At 35.0% G+C, this 23,473-nt stretch overlaps 1 protein-coding gene across 1 annotated transcript; it reads left to right on the plus strand.

The window, feature by feature from the left end:
• The first annotated feature begins 1,333 nt into the window (after positions 1-1,333).
• On the plus strand, positions 1,334-14,620 carry NPFFR2 (neuropeptide FF receptor 2). Its single transcript, XM_063107451.1, has 3 exons — positions 1,334-1,661; positions 5,979-6,078; positions 13,771-14,620. Exons 1-3 carry the CDS (start codon positions 1,334-1,336, stop codon positions 14,618-14,620), a joined length of 1,278 nt encoding a protein of 425 aa, XP_062963521.1.
• The last annotated feature ends 8,853 nt before the right edge of the window (positions 14,621-23,473 follow it).

Here is a 23,473-nt window from a genome sequence, read left to right on the forward strand (position 1 = left end):
GAAGCTTAACTGTGTAAGTCCACTATCAAATTCATTTTCATTTATGGACACATATAACTTTCTATCTAATCAATTAACATGGTATGCAGTAAGGAGTTAACAAGCAGGCCTGAGGCTATCCTTAGAAAGGCCGACTTGCCAGGTCGTCCCTTGGTTGAAGTCTGGGAACTTAAATAGTAATCAATTCACTGTACTGATATAAAGTTTCTTTGAATGGTGTGGTGAGTGGCTCACTACGTCTAGATTGTTTGTACAAACAGCATGGTTTGTGCTGAACACGTACTTTCCATCTGGGAGTCTGGAAGTTTGATACCTGCTGGGAAAAGAGTGCCCACATGACCATTCTCCAATAAAACCTCTGAATGCTGAGTCTGCAGTGAGTTTCCCTGGTAGACAACACTTCACACATGTTGTCACAACTTGTTGCTGGAGGAACAAAGCATGACCTGTGTGACTCTGTCAAGAGAGGACTCTTGGGAGCTTGTGCCTGGTTTCCTGCAGACTTCATCCTATTCTCTTTTCCATTGTTGATCTTGCTTTGCATCCTTCACTATAGTATTTGCTGTAGATGCACTATATGCTCTCCTGTGAATCTTTCTCTTGAATCGGTGAACTTGAGAGTAGTCGTGGGGACTCCTGACGCACAAAGTTGATTGAAATGTCTACATTAAGGCATATAGATTCCAAGTAATTTATTGATACATTTTGTGTGAATAGAATTATGTTAAGTGAAACCAAGACAAGTAGCCTAGCCCTATTTTAAGAGACTCACAGTACGGTGGCTATGTCTGCATACAGAGGTGTATAAAAAGGATATTCAATTAACTGAGTCAAAGCAGAATAAGGCAAACACAAGAAGTTTATTGCTATGGGACTTTTGAAGATGTGGCTACCCCATCTTGTTCAGATTATCAGGAAAGCTAGAAGCATGTAAGTTAGCATTAAAAGAACAAATGAGTTTAGACAGGTTATAATACCTGGAGGCAGAGGGAAGGACAGTTTTGGAAGGCAAAGGAAATGTTGCAAATGGATAGAGGTATACCCAAAGAAGTGAGATATACAAATAATATAGAAATATATGAAATAAAATATAGTAATTGTTACCTTTGGCATAATGTGGAATTTTCAAATGCTCTTGGTTAAAATCTTGATAATATGAATGCCTTATTTATAACCTAGTTCCATGCAAAACTGATGGATTGTTATAGAAGGCCTATCAAAATTCCATGATATTTTAAAAGTGTCGCTGTTAATAAACTCAAGCACAGAACTTATATCCTACCAGTTTCTAATCATGCTTTTCTTTTCTGCCTCTCCTTTGTTAAGGTCCATCATGACTGAGAAATGGGACTCAAACTCTTCAGAAAACTGGCATCACATCTGGAATGCCAATGACACAAAACATCATCTGCACTCAGATATTAATATTACCTATGTGAACTACTATCTTCACCAACCTCAAGTTGCAGCGATTTTCATTTTTTCCTACTTTCTGATCTTCTTCCTGTGCATGATGGGAAATACTGTGGTTTGCTTTATTGTAATGAGGAACAAACACATGCACACTGTCACAAATCTCTTCATCTTAAACTTGGCAATAAGTGATTTACTAGTTGGCATATTCTGTATGCCTATAACTCTGCTGGACAATATCATAGCAGGTATGTTGACTTGTGTGTGGTGCAAAGATGGTATGAGAAAATGTTTCTCCCATATCCCTGTAGCCATGGCAAGGTCATTCATTCATTCCGTTTATTCACAAGTATTAATGGAGTTCCAGGAACTTCACCAGGTACATTCTAAAGGAAGAGACAGATAATAAACAAATACATGTATACTGTAATTAGTCAGAGAATGAGAAGAATTATGGAGAAAAATAAAAGTGACAGAGATGAAGAGTAGAGGCTGTCATTTTTATGGAGTGTTCACTGAAAGTCATCGGAGAATGAGATCTAGCACTTCTTACCAAAGCTTTGAATTTGCTTAATAACATTCAGGGCACACACAATATGATAGAAATATTGCTAGGGTCTGTAAAGTTCAAGGAACTGATAAATCTGGTTTCAATTGATGCAATGTCTTCAATCAAACATAAATAGATATACGCCCTCCTGTGGTTAGCTAGAGGTATTTCCAACAGTTTTTGATGGAAGATGGAAAAATTCCAGTGATTTCTCAAAAAGTGGTACTTTATATATGCAACATAAGTAACTTCACCTTATAAGAGTTAGGGTACTGCCCTACAGACTCTGGATCCACATTTCTACTATATTAAGTCCTACTTTATATACTCCAAAAGTGTAGGAAAATTGTATCTCCAGATCCCACTACAGTTTTGGTGCACAACATCAACTTAATAAATATTTGTGGTATTAATTAATGAGAAGTACTTAAGATATTTAAGAGTCTCATGCTCTACCGACTAAGCTAGCCGGGCTTAAGATATTTACATTCCAAATCTGTATAAGAAAAAAAATGAAACATTAGCAGCATATTAAATATATTTAGAGCAGTTTGAGCCATATCATAGCTCTTAATCCTTTCATAGCATTCACATCAGTTTACTGAAAAATAGAAAAAGAGGTTTCTCTCTGGAGTTTTCCTGTTTCCTTCCTTTCTCTTGAGTGGGAGCCAGAAAGAGTTCAGAGTGCCTATTCTATCAGTCACATACTGCATAGATTCTGAGTTTTTGTGATGTTTATCATTTAAAAAATTTACTAAGGATGTAACATTCTCAAGACACTGTGCTAGACAAAAAAAAAAAAAAAAAAAAAAAAAAAAAAACGGGTGAAAGAGTGGATAAAAATTATCAACTTTTATCCTAATTTCAGGCATGTTATTTTGCCAATAACAAGTGCTCTCAATATTTTCCTCCATAAATATTTTTAATTTAATTAAATTATTACTTTAAAATGTTTGCATGTAAACTGCCCCTCCTTACCCCTTGATATTCATTCCCAAGAGGCAACCACTTTCAGTATTTTTTGGCAATTACTACCATATCTCTAAATAACATGTTTTCAATATTCTGTTTCAAACTGAAGTAGATGTAAATTTAGTTCTCATAATCCTCTTCCATCACACAAACACAGACACACATTCACACTCTTTATCTTCTTTCATTCTCACAATGTAATTATATAATAGTTTTTGTTTTAGTCGATATTTAGAGTATACATTCCTATATAATGTGCATAGTACCCCCACAGAGCCATGGAAAGTACATGATATCAATTTCTTTCTTGTTAAATGTCTTTCATTTTCCTGGATTTACTGAGGGTGTATTTTGATTTACTTAGTTTTTGGTATGTGCCTATCAGTCATGCATACTCAAATTCTCTTCCAGGAGTATCACTCTCGCCAATACCTTTAAACGTATCAGGTAACCTATAAATTGCACCTTTCCCTTTAGGTACCTCTCCTGATGCTATCCGTCCTCTTGTTCCTATCCAAACATGTTACTCGCCAGACATGGAATCCAACTATTGCTCTGGGATGTTTCTTCACTGAGACCCTAACAATTCTCTTCACCTCTCTTTATGCTCAAGCTCCTCTTTTCTGGTCTTCTTTTTTCTTGGTTTATTCCTTCCTGAGAAATGGTGCATTGAGATAAAACATGTTCAAGATCTTGTATGTCTGCAAATAGGATACCATTCTGCGCTCACACTTGGTTACAGTTGGCTGTATGAAGAATTCTAGGTTGGAAATTTCTTCCCTCAGAATTTTAAAGGGATTTCTCTGCTGTTACTGCTGAAAAATTTGTTGTTACTGCTGAAAAATCGGATGCTATTTGACTCTTGCTTCTTTCGCCCATGGTTTGTATTTTGTTTTTATCACTGAAAGCTTTTCTGAATTTCATAAAATTATGCCTTGGAGTAAGTTTTTTTGTTTTCAGTTATTGCTCCAGACACAACTAGGCCCTTTCAATCAGAAAAACTAATGCCTTTCAATTATGGGGAATTTTCTTGTAAAGTTCTTTTCTGTTTTTCTTTCTTCTATTTATATGAAACAGATATTGGAGAGTCTGAGTGCCTTTTTTTTTTTTTTTCATCTTTTCTCTTCTATCTTCTGCCCCTTATTGTTCTATTTTTAAAGATTTTCTCAACTTTCTCTTCCAACCTTTATGTTGAATTCTTCATTTCCATTATCCTATTTTAAATTTTTTGAGCTATTTTTGTTTATTTTCTGCATATTCCTTCTACTATTATGCACACGTTTGAAGGATAAGATGTGTCATCTCTCTAACACTGTAAGTAACATTTTTGTTTTCATTTTTCAAATACCTGACTCATCTCAGTTTTCCCCAAACTTTCTTTCTTCCTATTTTAGTCTCTTTCTTTCAAATTTGAGATTTCCCTAATGTTAACTGGTACTTAGAAGCTTGTGCTTTAGAGTGAGGTACTATGTGGCTGCCTGGAACTTCCTAATGCCTGGAGGTTGAAGGTAGGACCACCCCCAATCTCGTTAGTCTGGGCTGTTCATTAAGAAATCCACAGCTGTCAAAATCTGTTTGTGTTCTTGAACAGGTCACTTTCCCCAGAAAGAAGCCCTCTGATCTACTGCCATAGGGATGTAGGCTGGCTGCTGCATTCTGGAACTGAGTGGGTCTCTGAGCCAGTGGTATTCCATGCAACGGTATAATTTTGCTTGATCTTTCTGTGACATTGTGGGACCCACTATCCCTGCACATGGTGACTCAGAGTCTAGAGCACCAGCAGTTCCACCTCCTCAGAGAGTAAACCTCTGTTCTTTTGCCAGCATGGGGGAAGATCCAGTGGCCTCTGATTGGATTTATACGTCATTTTCATCAACCATGTCGTTTTCCCAACTTCACATTCAGTAGTATCCGGCACCTCAATCTCTACTGGTGTCATTTTAGTAGAGTTTGGTGAGGGTGGTAATATAAAACATATGCTTATACTTCCATGTTCAACCAAAGACTGTATACACTCTTGCATTTTTGTTGAAAAATAATACTATAACAACTTAACAAATTTTAGGACTGAGGGAGACATATTCTCTTTTGGTTTCCATTCACTAAAGTCACTCAAACACCTATTTTGGATGGTCAGATAGATGACCATTTTTTTTTTTAGATACACTTAGATTATTTAGGTTATTTGAAATATTTTATACTAAGTAAGAATATTTTGTTTTGGAAAAATAAATTGTAGGATACTTTTTAAAGATAAACTTTAAAAATATGAGAAATGTGTAATATTCATCTTTTGTGAAACTAGAACATCTGCTAGTGGAAAAATATTGTTACTTTCCTTTAACAGCAGATAGGGATTTTAGAATATCAAACCGTTGTAATGGTTTTATTAATTTTTCAAATACACTTTCTAGTAGCTTAGGTTCAGTCAGGAAGCAATTCAAATAGACTATTTTTGTTCATACAAAGTACTCTTTATTCTGGAAGTACCTCTGATATAAATTGTCTTATTACATTATGTATAAATAAACATAGTTTATTTGTTTTGTATGTAACTCCTGCTTCCTCGTAATTTATGGGATACATTTCCACATTACAAAAACGCCATTTTGACCATTTTATTCATTTAAAGGGAATTATTGCATAAGAGTTAATGGTCTGAACTCTGGAATCCTACTGCTTAGGTCTAAATCCCTAATATGCTGCTGACTAGCCATGTGGTATTTGTTTTGTTGCCTTGTCTATATCATGAGGAGAATAATAAAGTCTTTAAAAGCTTGTTGCGGGGATTCGATATGTTAATAAATGTAAAGCTCTTATTAAAGTGCCTAGAAGGTAGTAACTACTATGTAAGTTTTGATTTATTACCAGTGTATTAAAAAATAGAGTTTTGGAGATAGTGAAAATAGTAGGAAATATTTTTGCCTGGCTATCACTTAGAAAATTGTTGCATTAGTCTTTATTTCACAACTTTCTGTTTATATTTTGAATGAGACAAAATAAAAATATGATTTTTTCAAATACTGTCCCATTTCTCTTTCAGGTTGGCCATTTGGAAGTACAATGTGCAAGGTCAGTGGACTGGTCCAGGGAATATCAGTCGCGGGTTCCGTTTTTACTTTAGTTGCAATAGCAGTGGATAGGTGAGTCAGCATCAAACTCTGATCCAGAAAAACAGGCATGTCTGCAACTAATTCACCAGAAAAATATATAATCTACTAAATTAGGGCATATTTTCCCCCAATTGTATTTATAACATCTACGTCTTTAAGAGCAAGGCATATGCCTACTAAAGGTATAGTAATAAGAAAATAAAACTATTGAATTTTTCATATTTTATAACAAAATAATTAAGCATGTTACAATTACACTGTTTTCCACACTAGAATCTAGAATTTCCTAATGGTGAAAATGCAAATGAGCTGAAATAAATCTAAAATTTTATCCAGATGTTAAGATGAAAAATCATTCATTCACTCATTCATTTGCATGCTTTGTTGAGAGTTTATGATATGCCGGGTACTGGGCTGGGTTGTGTACCATCTGAAACAACTGAGATGAAGTGCTGACTCAGGAAATCTACCATCAGCTGAACAGATAGGCCCATTAACAAATAACAGTTTTCTCTGATGGGTGTCTGGTATATAACAGCTATGCAAAAGAGAAAATGATCAATTCTACCTGTCAGGACAGGTAGTGGTGTGTTCACAGAAGAGATGAGATCTGCCTAAATCTTGAGGGATCAGAAATTTGCTTTGGGAAGAAACGGGGGAAAGGGCATCTTCTAAGACAAACATAGACAGAGGGCACATGTCCAGAGAAGTGCAGAGTGGCAGTTCAGCTGGAACAGGGAAGGCGGAGTGGACATTTGTCCACAAAGGAGGCAAGTGGTGGATTTTCAATGGGCTTACCTTCCACTTTAAGGAGTGTAAACTTTGTCCTGAAGACAACAGGGAACTAATGAAGTCTTTTATACAGGGGGATAATGACTAAATTTTTATTTTGGAAAAACTAGCAGCAAATGTAATGGACTGGAGTAGTGTGAGATTAGAGAGAGAGAGAGCAGTTAAGAAACTTTTGTAATAATATGGATTGGTGAGGAGGTACATGTCTATTGAGGCAGTGGCAATAAGGATGAAGAGATATTTGAGAAGTAAAATGAACAATGACCTGGAAGATAAGGGGTCTTCCTAAGTGAAACTGGTCCAATAAAGGAAACAACCAACCAACAACATATATGAGGTGACTTCAAAAAGTTCATGGAAAAATGTAATTAAAAGATAATACAAGTACAAATCTTTCCACAAACTTTTTGAAGACTCCTTGTGTGTGCATGTGTATATATGAATATATACACATACTCACATATAAACAGAGTGAGAGAGCAAGATTAAAAATATGAAATTCAATGGAATCATGACATCAAAAGAACTTGATAGATTCTGTTTTAAATATTTATCTATTATTTACATTATTATTTACAAAATGTTTTAATCTATTTTTAAGAACTTATCATGTGGGTCTTTGTTTATTTGGTTTATAGGTAAAGAGAATAGAATTTAAACATATACTAATCACCACATATGAAAGATATAAGATTCACATTAAAATTTGTGGGTTAATGATTTCCAAAGTTAGCACAACTTATCACTACTACTATAATTATACTAAATTATTTTATTTATATATTATTTATTTGTTTATATTACTGATACTAATAAGTAGTGCTATAGTAACTTATTGGTTTATGTGAATGCTTATAATGAGTTATATACTTCAATTACATTGCATATATTTAGAGTGAATGAAAAACTATAATAATATCATTTTCATCTTCTACTTGAATCTCAAGCTTGCTATGTTACGTACACACTACATTTGGTACTTAAATATCTTTAAACTTTTTTCACTCTTTTTATCATGCCTTCTGAGCACATTTAGAAATAAACATTGATCCTCATTTTAAAGTGCAAATGAGACTGGAATCAGTAAACAGATTGTGTTATTTTTATTCAATGGGTAAATTTTCAGTGATTAACATCAATGAACTAGATCAACATAAATCAACATGCATGCATAAGAGGTTGCATAATGATATAGACAATATATTGCCTTTATGTACAGTTCAAAAGAGTGTATGTACAGAATAGCACTGTAAAAACATAAAATAGTGGGCATCAGGGATACGTAGCAACTTTAGGGTGTCTGGGGAGAGAATAGAATTGAGTAGATCTACTGAAAGGATTTCAACTGTATCTGCAATGTTTTATTTCTTTTTTTAATTAATTTTATTTCTTTATTTTTTTCATGATAATTAGTATATTCAACATTACACAATGCAATCATTTTTTTGTGGCCCTTTACCAATTCTTGCTGACCCCTCCTCTCCTCCCCTTTCCCATCTCTAGTAGCCGTTCTCAATTCCGTTCTCTCCTTCTGAAAGTTCAACATGTTATTTTGATTGCTCTTCCTTCCTTCCTTCCTTTCTTTCTTTCTTTCTTTCTTTCTTTCTTTCTTTCTTTCTTTCTTTCTTTCTTTCTTTCTTTCTTTCTTTCTTTCTTTCTTTCTTTCTGTCTTTCTTTCTTTCTTTCTTTTTTCTTTCTTTCTTCTTTGTTTATTAAAAACATGATGTAAATATGACAGACACATATTTAACATCTGTTAAATCTGGATAGCAATAACCCAGATATATACTACATTTCCTTCCAATTTTCTATATGTGTGAAAAATCTTAACAGTGAGATTAATCATTGAGTGCAAGAATTATTTTTATTCTTTGCATGAAGTGTTTTGCTTTGAATTTCAGAGGGATATTATATTTTAAATTGTGTCTTACATATACTTAATTGATTTTAAGGAGGTAAATTCGGTTTTACTCATTTTATTTTTAATTGTTCAGAGGTAGCACCAATAAAAAAATTGAATTGTTCTTTATAATAAATGTTCATTTAAAAAATTTTGATACTTACGAGAAGTAAAATGTGTACATAGCAATGTAATAACTATATCTTTCATTCAAAGAAAAATTACTGATTTAAAAATATCTTTATAGGCATGTAAACAGAAAATAAACTTGATAAAAGTGTTTATTATACATAACCTATGGTTAAAAGGCATAAACATTTAGTTTTAATTCAATGGTTGGTGTAAATGGTTTATTTTTTAAAACAATAATATATATGGAAGTTTTAAAGGAAGTAACCATGTTTGCTTTTCTATGTGGTCAAAATATTTTCAAAAGAGAGAAAAATCAGTAAACAAAGGTAAGACTTATTTATTTTTGTGATTGCAGAACAATCAGTCCTGTGCTATTACATTTAAATCTTATAGTCAAGTTTATAAATTTCAGAACTATATTTATCAGTGTTTAACCTAATGAATTTTATTAAAAGAAGGGCAGCTCTGGGTCTTTTCCTATTATAACTGTATATTAATGAGGAGGATTCTGGACCAAGAAATTATTTAGAATTTGGTATGTACAAGATATTTTAACACTGTGCAAATGAAATATGTTTGAGCACATCATAGAAATATTGGAGTCTTAATCTTAGCTATTGGAGAGAAAGGAAAAAATCATTAATCTGTCTAAGAGAGCATTTGTGAGGAATAATCAATCTTAAAGTAGTATAGTACGGGTAATACTATAATTCAAGAGGCTTCAAATACCATCTACATGCCAATGACTCGTGCAGTAGACAGTGTTTTCCAGAGAAACAGAACGAATAGCAATAGGATACAGTTAGATAGATATATAGATAGATATATAGATATAGATATAGATGATATAGATAGATATAGATATAGTTATAGATATAGATATATGAGGGGGTCTTCAAAAAGTTCATGGAAACATATGCATATGCTAAAATAAAATTCATGGACAGATTCTATTATCTTTTCATTTCATTTTTCCAGGAACTTTTTGAAGTACTCTTGTCTAGATATACATACTATACAGAGAGAGATAACTATTATGAGGCATTGGCTTACGGTATTATGAAGGCTGAGAAGTCCAATGATACGCTGTTTGCAAATTGGAGAACCAGGAAACACAGTGGTGTAATTCAGTCCAAGTCCAAAAGCCTGAGAACTAGAGGAGCCAATGGTGTTCGTTCCAGTCCAAGGGCAGGAGAAGATGAGATGAGATGCTCCAGCTCAAGCAGGAAAAAAAAAGGGGAACAAATTCCTCTTTCTTCTGCCTTTTGTTCTATTCAGGCCTCCAGTGGATTAGAAGATGCCCATCCATAATGGAAAGGACAATATGCTTTATTGAGTCTACAGATTCAAATGCTAATCTCATCTAGAAACATCTTCTTAGGCCCACTTAGAAATGGTGTTTAATCTGAGCACCTTTTGGCCCACTCAAGTTAACATGTAAAATTAACCATCACACTCCTGTAGCGAGATGCTTTCAGTGCTCTGCTCATATCTTTTGCACTTTTCAGTGGGTTCTGCCTGACATCCAACTGCTAGTGTCTTCATCTCTGTATCTCTCATCCAAATTGTATAAAGCCTCCTTATTCTTGATCAAAGCAGGCCAGAAATGCCAGGGAATTAATACCCCCTGGAGCATCCCTGGGCCAAAATCTCTTGAGTGTTGGTATAGAAATACTTGACTTTCTCTATCATGGGATAGAAAGGTGGGATAATCATGAAACTAATGATTTAATTCACATCCTTTACTACCTACCTTCCCATCCTTGTATCACCTCTCTATACTTTCAGTTACTTCCTGCTATATAACAAGCCACTCCCAAAATAAACCACTTAGTAAGTTAAAATAGCAGCAATATTTATTATGCTCATGAATCTGTGATGTGTGAAGATTTAGCAAGTACAGCTTGTCTCTGTTCTACTTGGCATCGGGTGGGGCAGCTCCAAGGCTGGGGCTGAAGGCTTTCTCACTCTCACGTTGGTGCCTTAGGCTGGGAAGATTTGAACAGCTGTGGGGCTGAAAGAACTGGGGTTCCTCAGGCACTCTCTATCTCTCCACGTGGGCTTTCTAGCATAGCAGCTTCAAGGCACCTGGACTTCTTATATGTCAATTCACAGATCTGAAGGTTTGCATCCCAAGAGAGAGTGCCAGTGAAAGTCATGTAGTGTCATTTCCAGTGCATTTTATTCATGAGAATGGAGTCATCAGTCCATAGTCAAGAAGAGAGGAGAATTTGGAAGGAATGTCAAGGTATTTGGACATGTTTTATAGCTGCTACATCTTCCTCCTACATAAACTATTTGCACTCAAATCCTTTAAGGGTCAGCTCTTAGAGAAAGCCAAACTAAAAGAAAAAAAATCTTAAACCTATTTCTCCTGACTAAATCTTTCTCTTGAATTTCATAGTTACGTTCAATAGTGCCTACTGGAGGATTTCACTGCACATCCAGTAACAGGCACCTCAAATTAAACATATTCAGAAGTGAACTCATTATCTCTACTACAAGTTCCCCCCGACCCCAAAAAGGCAGCTCCTTTTCTCATGTTCCCCAAATTACTGAATGGCAGGATTACTCACCCAACTCAAGTGAAATTCTTAGCTTTATCCTTGAATCTTCTCTTTTTAAATTCTATGCCATCATTCTTCCAGTCCTATCAGTCTGGTGCTAACTAGTCCTGAACCAGGCCACTACTCTTTGTCACTTGGAATACTGAGATTATTTCCTAACTGGCCTTAGATCTTCAGTCAAGCCAACCTCGAATTTATTCTCCTTGGCGCAACTCAAATAAGCTTCCTAGATTGTGAAACTGATCTTTCCCTCAGCCATATAAAATCCTTCAATAAGTCCCCATTGCTCTCTGGATAAAGCCTAAACTCAACACAATTTTAGTAATTATTACACTAGATTTACATAGGCTGTTTCTTGGCAAGTATCATGCTATATCTTCCTCATCTTTGCCTTCCTGAATATATAATATATATACTCAGATTTTTTTTACTGAAAAAAATAAAAAAGAATATTTTTTATTTATATTTCTTAATTGGCATGTATTGTATTGATTGTACATATTTATAGGGTACATAGTTATATTTCAATACATGTATACAATGTGTGATGATCAAATCAGGGTACTTCGCATATTCATCATCACAAAAATTGGTCATTTCTTTGTGATGAGAGCATTTGAGATTCCCCGTCCTTACCAATTGAGAACATAAAGTAAATTAGTGTTAATTATAGATGCCTAGCACTACTGTAAACCACTAGAACTTATTTTTCCTATCTAGCCATGATTTTGTATTTGTTAACCAACTTCTTCCTATCCCCCTTACCCCACTTTCCCAGCCTCTAGTGATGCAATAAAAAGGAATATTTGAAACCCTACTAGTTGGTCTACACAAAGAGCAAAATACCTAGAATCGTTCCTGTGAAATTACCCACAATTTAAGGGTGGTTGAATGGAAGGATTGCTTGATTAGAAGACTAGAGGGGCATTTGGAGGTTAAAAGAGAAGACCTTACACATAAAGAAGTTATCAAGAATGAGAACAAGCAGTCAAAGCCCAAGCTACCTGGTCATTTTGTGAAGATATATCAGATAAGTTAATCTAGAGATGCTGTTCATCTGCTTAAAGCTCTAGATTTTATTATTTCTTAAAGCTCCAGATTTTCTTTACTTATATGGAAAGTAAATTTTTATAACGGTTCAGTTTTACACAGCCATCATAAAAATCAATGAAGATTAAAAAGGCAAAAATATAAAATGTTATACAGTTGCTTAATAGTATGATTATCTTTTAATCAATATAGTAGACATCAATAATAACAATGACAAGATCTACAAAAACAAAATAGTATAAAATAAATAAGGCATATTCTACATACTGATGTTGAATTTTCATGCTCATCAGAGGATATAGAACGACAGGAAGGCTCATAATCAGAACTCACAGTGGAAACCCTCAGACTCTTAGGGCTGTGAAACAAATCACCAAAACACTCAGTGGCTTAAAACAATAATACTCTATTACTTCTTATGATTCTGTAAGTTGACTGGGCACCTCTGTGTAGTTCTCCAGCTCTGTGGTTGTAGCTGGAATCACTCATGCTGCAGTGTTATCCTGGGAGCTGAGCTGGGGCTGGAACATCCAAGAAAGCCAACTTCTCATTCTCCAGAATCTTTCCTTATGTGCCGGTCATCTAATTCAAGCTTCTCAGAATTTGGAAGCTGGCTTTTAAGAGGAATCATCCCAAAGGGACAAGCTCCAATGTGCAAGTGCATACAAAGCTTCTGCTTGCATCATGCTTGCTAATGTCTCATTGGCCAAAGCAAGTTATATGGCTAACCACACAGATACCATGTAGGGGACCACACAAGAGCATCAGGGAGAAACAGTTCATCGACTGTTATTGACATAGTCTATCACAGCCCAAAAGAGCTAGCAGTCTACTGAGCACACTGTAGTGGTTGAGTATGAGTTCTGGGGCCAAACTACCTGGGTTAAAACTCTCTGTAATTATGGACAAGGTTATTACCTTCCGAAGTCTGTTTTCCAGTCTTTTAAATGGGGAGGCTTAAAGAGACAGTCCATGCAAACCAATGGAACAGAGCCTGGAACAGTTTTCAATGTTCCTGTTCAATATATGATAGTTGCCATTATTACTTTTTTATTATTAATAGTGTCTGATACACTCCATTTATTCAAATTTTGAGTTAAAATTTATCTTATATATCAATTATGGAAAATGACAATGCATGCCTCTCTACAGCAAATAATAACTTCTATATCTTTGAGGGGAATGTGGGTGGGAATCCCCTAATCACTTAAATAAATTAGATTCACAACTAGGTTAGAAGTTATGATGCAGTGCCTCACTGATAGTTTCCTTTTATTGCAGGTTTCGGTGTGTTGTCTACCCTTTTAAACCAAAGCTCACTATCAAGACAGCATTTATTATTATTGTGATCATCTGGGTCCTGGCCATCACCATTATGTCTCCATCTGCAGTAATGTTACATGTACAAGAAGAAAAATATTACCGAGTGAGACTCAATTCCCAGAATAAAAGCAGCCCAGTCTACTGGTGCCGGGAAAACTGGCCAAATCAGGACATGAGAAAGATCTACACCACTGTGCTGTTCACCAGCATCTACCTGGCTCCCCTGTCCCTCATTGTCATCATGTATGGAAGGATTGGGATTTCACTCTTCAAGACTGCAGTGCCTCACATGGGGAAGCAGAGCCAGGAGCAGTGGCATGTGGTGTCCAAGAAGAAGCAGAAGGTCATTAAGATGCTCCTGAACGTGGCCCTGCTTTTCATTCTCTCCTGGCTGCCCCTGTGGACTCTGATGATGCTCACAGACTATGCTGACCTTTCTCCAAATGAACTGCGTGTCATCAACATCTACATCTACCCTTTCGCCCACTGGCTGGCCTTTTGCAACAGCAGCATCAACCCTATCATTTACGGTTACTTCAATGAGAATTTCCGCCGTGGTTTCCAAGATGCTTTCCAGTTCCAGCTCTTCCAAAAAAGATCAAAGCCCAGAGAAGCCTACGCCCTACGATCTAAAAACAACATGGTCATAAACACATCTAATCAGAGAGGCCGGGAACCTACAGTTCAAAATCCACATGGGGAAATTTTGCTTTATAAAAAAGGTGCTGAAAAACCCAAACAGGAATTAATGATGAAAGAAATGGGAGAAGCTACCAATAGCAATGAGATTTTAAAAGAGCTAGTGTGATAATTTTAACTCTACTATGTGTTATATATTTAAATACTGTTGCTTTTTGTGGCTTTGCACTTCAATTCTTTCTGAGAATGTTCTGAAGAAAATATTTACTGAAAGCCCTCTCTGGCAAAAAAAAAAAAAAAAAAGAAAAAAGAAAAAGAAAAAGAAAAAGAAAAAAGAAAGAAAACAAAACAAAAATGGTTTTATGATCATAATCATTCTTGTGGTGTATAAAATATGTACAGTGACTCACACGTTTGCTTGAATAAATCCACTTCTACGAAAGAGTTTTCAAAGCCTAACCTTTCCCAATTTAACCATTTGCTTATGAGTCAAATGAATTAAGTATATGCACACACATACAAATACACGCACCCATTTTCCCCAAATGGTGATGGATGAGCAGTGCTTTGCATGAAACTACATCTTATCCACTCCCCTTTTGATTTTGGATTTAAAATTTTAGATTACAGAATTATTGATCTGCTTGCACTTTTAAATTATACTTAGTTTTCTGAGAAATGTATCAGATTACATAAAGTCCTTTGCTACTGCTTTTCTCATGTCTGTTGATTTATTTGGGTTAATCTAGAAGGAGCAAGCCATTGCAGGTCCGTAAATAATTATGTCACAGGTAATCTTATCTTCTGTGTGCTGGAATTGTAGTAGCAAATAAAGGGACACATTTATTTGTATTTAAAAGTAGGTTTTTTCTTTTAAACAGTACAAAGTTAAAAAAATCGTAATATTATTCCATAGAAGTTATTGTTGGCTTTTTAACATTTCCATAAATGAAGTCTATGCCCTAACTGAACTGACATTTGTTCCAGAGCTGATTCGGGACCCCAACTTGACCCCCTTTCTAACAGAATCTCCAAAATAAAGAAGCAAATCCTTTAATAATGCAGCAGTTGGCAGAGGAACAGCAACTCTGTTTTAAAGTGCTTAATCAGAGATATTCAACAATCATCATAAAACTCACATAAAGTATATAGACAGCAAGGACAAGTATTCCAAATTTCCTACTAGGCACAGCATTTAAATCTAGCACTGTGGGTTTAGTAAATTAGTGCTATGGTTAAAAAGAGGATTGGCAACTCCTGGATTCTGCTGTGTTACAACTATGTAATAATAATGGTTGTAAAGCTTTTATTCTAGGGTGAGGTAAATCCCTGAAAAATTGGGAATTATAACAAAATACCCAGTTTGGCAAATAAAAATAAATCTCTAGACATGAAATAATCATAATTTTTCCAATCACTCATGCAGCTCAAGCTAAAAGCTTTTCAACATTCTAGGCCTTTGACAAATCATTGCTTTTGTTTGAATACAGCTATGTCATACCTGAATCTGCAAGTGTTATTTCCTGCAATCAGGGAGGGAAACATTTTAGAGTTTTAGGTACAGAATTTGATCTTATATTCTGTTATTCTAATTGACTTAAATACTGTTTACAGTTGGTGTACCTAGATGTTGAAGATTATTTTGATAGAGACTATCGCTTTCTGATGGGCATTCACACATGGATGAACATTCTACCAGTACCTGAAACTCATCATAAATAAATTCCATGCCCTTACCTCTCACTTACCTCTCTTTAATCACCTCTGTCCCTCATTACCTCTTCCCTAATGGCTGCAAAACTCTCCTCACTGAATCACATTCTGATGGTTGGTCTTGCATCTTTCAATTCTGTCTGTAGCTGGTGGAGTCATTTTCCTGAGGTAGAGGGCTAATTTTCTCTCCTCTGCAAAATGCCTTGGAAAGCTCTCTGCCTATCAAAACATGTATGGCCACTCAAACATCATGGCCAGGCCCTCATCTCCTGGTTGCCTCTCCAACATGATTGTTTTCTAAACTCCAGTAAAACAGAGATGATTAGCCCAGATTGTTGTGCTTTTTCATTTATTACTTATTCTCTGCTTCACTCCCCTATTTGCCTGTTCATCCTTTGTTCAATGTCTGTTCAAAAGCCACCTCTCTCAGAACATGTCTGCATTCTTGTAGAAGTGATTACTTCCTTCTCTAAGCTCTGTGTACCTCTTGTATGACAGCCTATCTTGAATTGTAATTGTTCTGTCTTATCCTTTCAACCAGAATATAAATCTCCCAAAGGCAAGATGAATTAGACCTTACTCATCTTTAGATCCCCTATAGTGTGGGTCACAGTTATAAGCAATTATACATGCTGGATAATTGCCACAGGAAAAAGCCATCTCTCAGTTTGTTTAAGGGGAATGTACAAATGAATAGATTTCTACAAACAGATCCCAGTATACCCACTACATACAAAGGAGAGCTTTTCTATAAATGGGATAACAAGTAAAAGATGAAGAAAGCTAAAATGTCTCGAACATGTATAGTCACTAAGAATTTGGATTCTGAAATCACACAAGATTTGTCACTTACTAGCTTAGTGCTTTGGACAAACAAATGTTCCATGCCTCAATTTTCTCATTTGTAAGACGGGACTGACAACAGTTTCTTCCTCTTGGTTTGCCATGAGTATTAAAGTGATGGGGGAGGGGGAACTTGTAATATAAAACTGAGAGCAACTGTCACATAGTAAAGACAGTAACAGGTGTAGCAGTTACAGTAGTCTCAGTTCCATGCTAGGTGATTTTTTACATGTTTGGTAATACAAGAGCACTCTGAGGTTAGTATTGCCCTCATTTACAGATGAGGGTACCAAGCCTAAGAGAAATTGGTTTGCCCAAAGTCATGAAGTGTGAAAGTGGTAAAAACAAGTTTGGAACTCAAATGTATATAATTCCGAAGCTTTTTTATGTAACAATTTTTTTTTTCTTCTGCCTCCTATCATTTCTGTGTTAAGATGAACTTGTTTGGGGCTTCTCCTTAGCCATTTCTTCAATAACCATTTTTCTGACTGTCAAAAAACACTGGCCACTTGTAGAATTTTTGAGAAATAAAATGGTACAAAGAAGAGAACAAAATTACACGTAATCCCTCTACCAAGAAGAAAAACAACACTGAAAACACTTATTTTAACTAACACTTAGATCAGCACCCTGTGCATACAAGCACACTTCAAAAAATTCATGGAAAAATTAGTATTATCTTTTAATTCTATTTTTCCTTCTTAGATTCCTGTTCGGGGAATTACTGAGATGGGCATTTTTTGTGTTGCATTTGATATGTACCATTAAGTTGTTTTCCAAAAATATATTAATGTGCAATCCAAATTTTGTGGTTGCCTTTCTCACAATATCCTTAACACATATTAAATTTCTTTCTTCAACTTTCCTACATTAATATGTTAAAAATCATTTAAATGTGTTGTTTTGATGGCTAACATTGTAGTTGAACATTGTTCTATGTTTCTTACTGATTTGTATTTCTTCCTCTTCCCATTTTTTGGCCATTTTCCAAATGTATTTTTTGTTTGTTTGTTTTTGCTTTTTATTCATTACTATGCACTTTTTGTGTTTTCAGCAGGTCCATCCTCAATAACAGGCAGAATGGTCTTTTTTAAAAAAACAACTTAAATATCACTTTCCTGCTTCAAAACCATCAATTGCTTCCTTTTGAGTCAGAACAAAACAAACTCCAAGACTTCCACCCCTTTACTGTTTCTGTCCTTGCCTACCTCTTTCACACTGCCTCCTGTCTATTCCTCCATCATCTGCCAAGCTCTTTGCTGCTACTGGGTTTTGCACCTGTGTTCTTCCTGCCAGAAACGTCCTCCCCTTTTCCCTTCACACACTGGCTTTCTCTCATTCTTTAGGGATCAACTCAAACCCTACTTGAGCCTTGCTTATTTCCTCTATAAATTCTCATTAACTTTATCTTCAGAATTCATTTACTTAATTGTTTAATATCAATATCCCCAATCAAAAAGCAAACTCCATAAGGAGGGATTTTGTCTTACTTATCATTTACCTCAAATACCTAAGAGAGTGCTTGGCACATAATAGACACACAGTAAATATTTGTTGAAAAACAGATTAAATGGTTGCAAATATTTTCCAGATGTTGATTTGCACTATCCTTTATTTATGAATATGAGCCATATTTTATTTTCAGATATTGAGGATCATTCAAAACATAAAAACATTTGATAATATAGAAAAGCAGATAAAGGAAAATGAAAATTATTCCTTATCCTGCCGACACCTAGAGATAAAGATTCTTGTGTCATTTTGGAGCATGTGTATCACTTTTCTTTATTAAGGTCATGATTCTCAAGTATATTCTTTATAAACTTTTTATTCATTGGTATATCAAGGACATGTTTCCATGCTGTTTAATAGTTTTCAAAATACTTTATTCATTTTAACACCATCCCATTATTTATTAAACGTTTCCTCTGTGACTGAAAATGTTAGTGTTTTAGTCCATTTTGTGTTGCAATAACAGAATACCTGAAACTGGGTAATTTATAAAGGAAAGAGGTTTATTAGGCTCACGATTCTGGGACAGCTGTATCTGACATGGGCTTCAGGCTGCTTCTGCTCATGGTGGAAAGTGGCAGGGAGCCGGCAGGTACAAGCAGATCACATGGCGAGAGGATGCAAAAGAGAGAAAGCAAGAGAGAGAGAGAGAGAAGGTGCCATGGTCTTTTTAAGCAATGAGCTCTCACGGGAACTAATAGAGCGAGAACTCACTCAATCCCCCTGCACCAGGGAGAGCATTAATCCATTCGTGAGGGATCCGCCCCCATGACTCAATCAGTTTCCAACACTGCCACATTGGGGATCAAATTTCCACATGAGTTTTGGAGGGGACAACACATCCCAACTCCATCAGTTAGTTATTTCCTGTATCTTATAAAATGATGCAGTTATGTATACCTTCCATAATACTGGGTATATTTATAATCATTTTAGAATAGACTTCCAAGATATGCAATTGCTTGGCCAAAATGCATGTACATTTCTTAGTGTTTTAATACACATTGTCAAATATCTCTTAAAAAGATTTTCAACATTTTATATCTCCCTTAGTGTTGTAAGTTTGTTGACTCACACACTCTCAAATACTGCATATTCTATAAAACAAGTTTTTCTTGCCATTTTGATAAAAGAAAACTTGTATCCCTGTTACATTTTATTTCTTTGTTTTACAGCTGAGCATTAAAAATAATCTTTATTTAACTTGATTCATTTGTATTCATCTTCCCTTGTACTCATTTGCATTTACTCCTTAATTAATTCCCTGTTCATATCCATTGCCTAAATTTTCATTAGATTATTTGATTTTTTTCTCAGTGATCTGTAAAAGCACTCCCTAATTCAGGATATTTATCTTTGACCATCAGGAAGATTTTAATTACAGATTATTTTTCCCATTTAATATATGCCTATGTGTGCGTGTGTGTGCATAGATGTAAGGGTAAAGGCTAAGGCGCTGTGACAGAGTTCCAAAAAATTCAGTGGCTTAAAGAAAATATATATTTCTCTCCTAAAATTGTACCTGATGCCAGTGGTCCAGTTTAGTAGAGACCTTATTTACGAACTCAGAGTCCTGCCTTCTGATTGCTCCTTTATCCCCTAGAACAAGAGTCAGTCAGCAAACTACCATCAAATCTGGTCTTCCACCTGTTTTGGTAAATAAAATTTGATTGGCACATAGCGCTGTTCATTTTTTTTTTTCCCCACATTATCTAGGACTGCTTTCGAGCTACAATAGAAGAGTTGAGAAGTTGAGACAGAGACCATATAGTTCACAAAGCTTAAAATATTTACTATCTGGAAAATTCTGGTAAAGTTTGCTATGCTCTACCTTAGGGGCATTGTTCTTGTCTCCGTGGTCATAGCTAACCAATGGACATACACGGGAAAGGAAAAGGAAGACTCCAGGGTAGGCAGCTTGTCTGTAAGTAAGGGATAACCTGGAAATTACACAGTCACTTCCACTTACATATAGTTGGCTAAATGTACTCAGATAGCCACACCAAGCTTCAAGGGCAGCTGGGAAACGCAGTCAGGTACAAGCCTCAGAGAATTATTCCAAGGCCTTGAACCCTAATGGAATTTGCCTGAATGGATTTCAAAAGAGCTTGGGATTGATATTCCTTTTTTTCTTTTTCCTTTTTTTTTTTTTTTCCCCATTTCATTTTCTCCATTTTTTGATCAGGAATGTCTATAATTGTTATCATATGCCTATCTCGTCGTTGTATTTTGGAAACATATTACCCGCTTCTTTAGTTTTATAAGTCCACAGATGGAGAGAAATTGTGTCAATAAGCACCACTAAGTCACTAAGTTTGCAGTAATTTTTTTCTTTTATGGCAGCAATAACAAACATACACTTCAATTTTCTTTTTTTTTTTCCTAATTAATTCTTTTGTTTGAAGTGTATTGTTTGTAAGGAAAAAAATATTTTTATACTATTTAATCAGCTTTTCCACTTAATGATCTCTCTGCCTGGCTTTTGTTCTAACTAGCTAAGGAATGCTAGTTAGAGAATGCCCTCTCTCCCACGTAACGTTATCTGAGCATCCTGCTAAGCCAGCGCTGCTTGTCGTGCTCCGTTACTCGGGGATTGCGCTGTGGGGCATTTTCTTCCTCTGAATAGTGAGTGTTAGGGGGTAATGGCATGTGGGTTACACCATGTACAGATTAAGCACATGTTTAGTTCATCAAAATAGATATTTAATACATAAATGCATAAAAAGTAAAAATTCAGTTTCAGTGGACCTATTGGAAAAGTTTTAATCCAAAGAATATAAAAAGCTGTATGAATTTCAGAATAGATATAAGTTTTATGTTTTACAGTTTTTAGTGACAGCATGGAGAGAGGATTACCATAATCTTTTCAGTGGTCACTGTAGTGATGGCAGAGAGGCTGTGTGTGTGGTAGGAGCACAGATATCGGAGCAGGAAAGACAAATTCAAATCAAGAATTTACCACTGCTTGTTCCCAGATGAGTGATTATGTGCAAGGTTCTTAATCCCTCTTGACATCAGTGTCCTCATCTGTAAAATGGGATGATAATAGTACCTATTCACAAGGTTGTCCTTAAATAAGCTATATTATGTAAAGCATTTGGAACAGTGCTTAGTTTCATATAATCGTGCCTGCAGTTTGCCACATATACCACATATTCGGGTGGGGAAAAAATCAAATTTTAAAATATTGGATAAGATAATAAAAGTAAAGTGAGTTTCTTTATCTGAGAGATTAGCCCTGAAAAGTGACTTTACGTAAGCTTTCACCTATGTCACATAGTGATTGAATTATAGAAGGTGACATATGAGTAGCATATAAATAGTAAAGCCAAAATGGGAAAAATAAATAAAGTAAATGTAAGTGACAATCTCTAGCCTGCAGGAATGACAGTGGGCTAAAAATAGACAAGAACGATGTATCACTCTTTTTTATATTTCATATGTGTTTTTTTCACTTATTGCTTTCCTCTTTATAATGTGGACATTTGAGGGCAGAAAAATCAGCTTTTAAAAATCTGTGTATCTCTAGGGCTCAGCATGTTATCTTGAACATGTAGATGAATAAAAATTGATTTTAAGCAAATTAAATGTCAGAATTAGTATGCTTACTCTAATAAATTGTTATTAAATTGTTACTCCGATAACTTCACTGCTTCTAGAATAAAACATTATGGTCTGTGATTGTAAATTGGAATAAAATAAATAAAACATTTCACCAATAAAAATTCTTTGTTTCCTATTAAATATTTCTTATAAACAATTATATTTGTATTACTGAAGGACTTACGATGGTGCTTTTGTTTTTACTGTGAAATCCAAAGTATAATGATACTGAGTAAAGTTTCGGATAAAATACTTTACCAAGAATTATATCACTAGCATTTTTGTTTTATTGGTTATTTAATAAGGATTCCAATTTCTTGAAAATATATTTTTAGAAATTTTAAATCTCTCTATGTGGAAAATTGTTTTTTAAATACCACAACAGAATAGTTATTTATTTTAAAATTATAGTCATCTGATGTTATCTATTCCCCCCAAAAATATTATTCAGATAAAGCCAAGTAGTTTTTATTAAGTTTTCCGATAAAGTCAAGCCAAAAATCCTTAGTAGTTCTGCTCTTGATAAGAACTATGACTCTTCATGCTCTTTAAATCTTCTCAGCATCACCATATGGTTGCCATTAGTGTACTCATTTGACACATAAAGAACTGACCTCACAGATGTAAAGGAAATTTCCCAAAGTCACAAAACAAGGGAGAAATGGAGACAAATTCTAACCTATGTCAGTATTTAATGAGTGTTTATCATAGCATTGTCTCATTGAATACTGTGAGGTAGGTATTATCACTATCCACCTTTTCAGGCAGACATGGAAGCTAAAGCTTAGAAATAGTAAGTAAAAACATAGAGAAGTAGTTTAAGATATTTGTTAGGGATTCATATTGTCTGGGTCTGCACTCTGGCTCAGCCATTTGGATAGCAATTGCTAAAACACTCAATACCTCAGTTCCCTTATCTGTAAATGAATATAACAGGATTATTGGGAAAATTTAATGTAATACCATGTCTAGATCCCTTAGAACTGTACCTACTGCTCTTCTATATAATGGGGATAAACAAGATAATTTGAGATCAAATACAAAATTATATAAAGTTTTGGCATATAAGGCTCAACAAGAGATTGAGTTTTTTGTTATTATTCCATGTTTGTTATGGATGTTGTTCCAGTGGCCAATTTAGAACAGTCGCATTTAACCTGAGTCTTATCCAAATAGTACTGAGCCTCTTTGAAATAGGTGATAGACACTAGATAGGTAAGAACTTATTTTTTCTCAGTAAATAGAAAACCTCATAAGCCCCACAGGTAAATTGGTTTTATTGCTTTATAATGACATATACTCTGTTTCTTCTCCACTGGAATCAAATACTACCTGATTAATTTGGAAACAT

Source organism: Cynocephalus volans, chromosome 9 (assembly GCF_027409185.1).
Source record: "Cynocephalus volans isolate mCynVol1 chromosome 9, mCynVol1.pri, whole genome shotgun sequence".
Classification (NCBI taxonomy): Eukaryota; Metazoa; Chordata; class Mammalia; order Dermoptera; family Cynocephalidae; genus Cynocephalus; species Cynocephalus volans.

Excerpts from the sequence above, each read along its gene's own strand:
- NPFFR2 (XM_063107451.1), top strand. The coding sequence starts at position 1,334 with ATGACTGAGAAATGGGACTCAAACTCTTCAGAAAACTGGCATCACATC. Across the intron at positions 1,662-5,978 it reads GCTGGACAATATCATAGCAG|GTTGGCCATTTGGAAGTACA; the intron begins GTATGTTGACTT and ends TTTCTCTTTCAG. Across the intron at positions 6,079-13,770 it reads GTTGCAATAGCAGTGGATAG|GTTTCGGTGTGTTGTCTACC; the intron begins GTGAGTCAGCAT and ends CTTTTATTGCAG.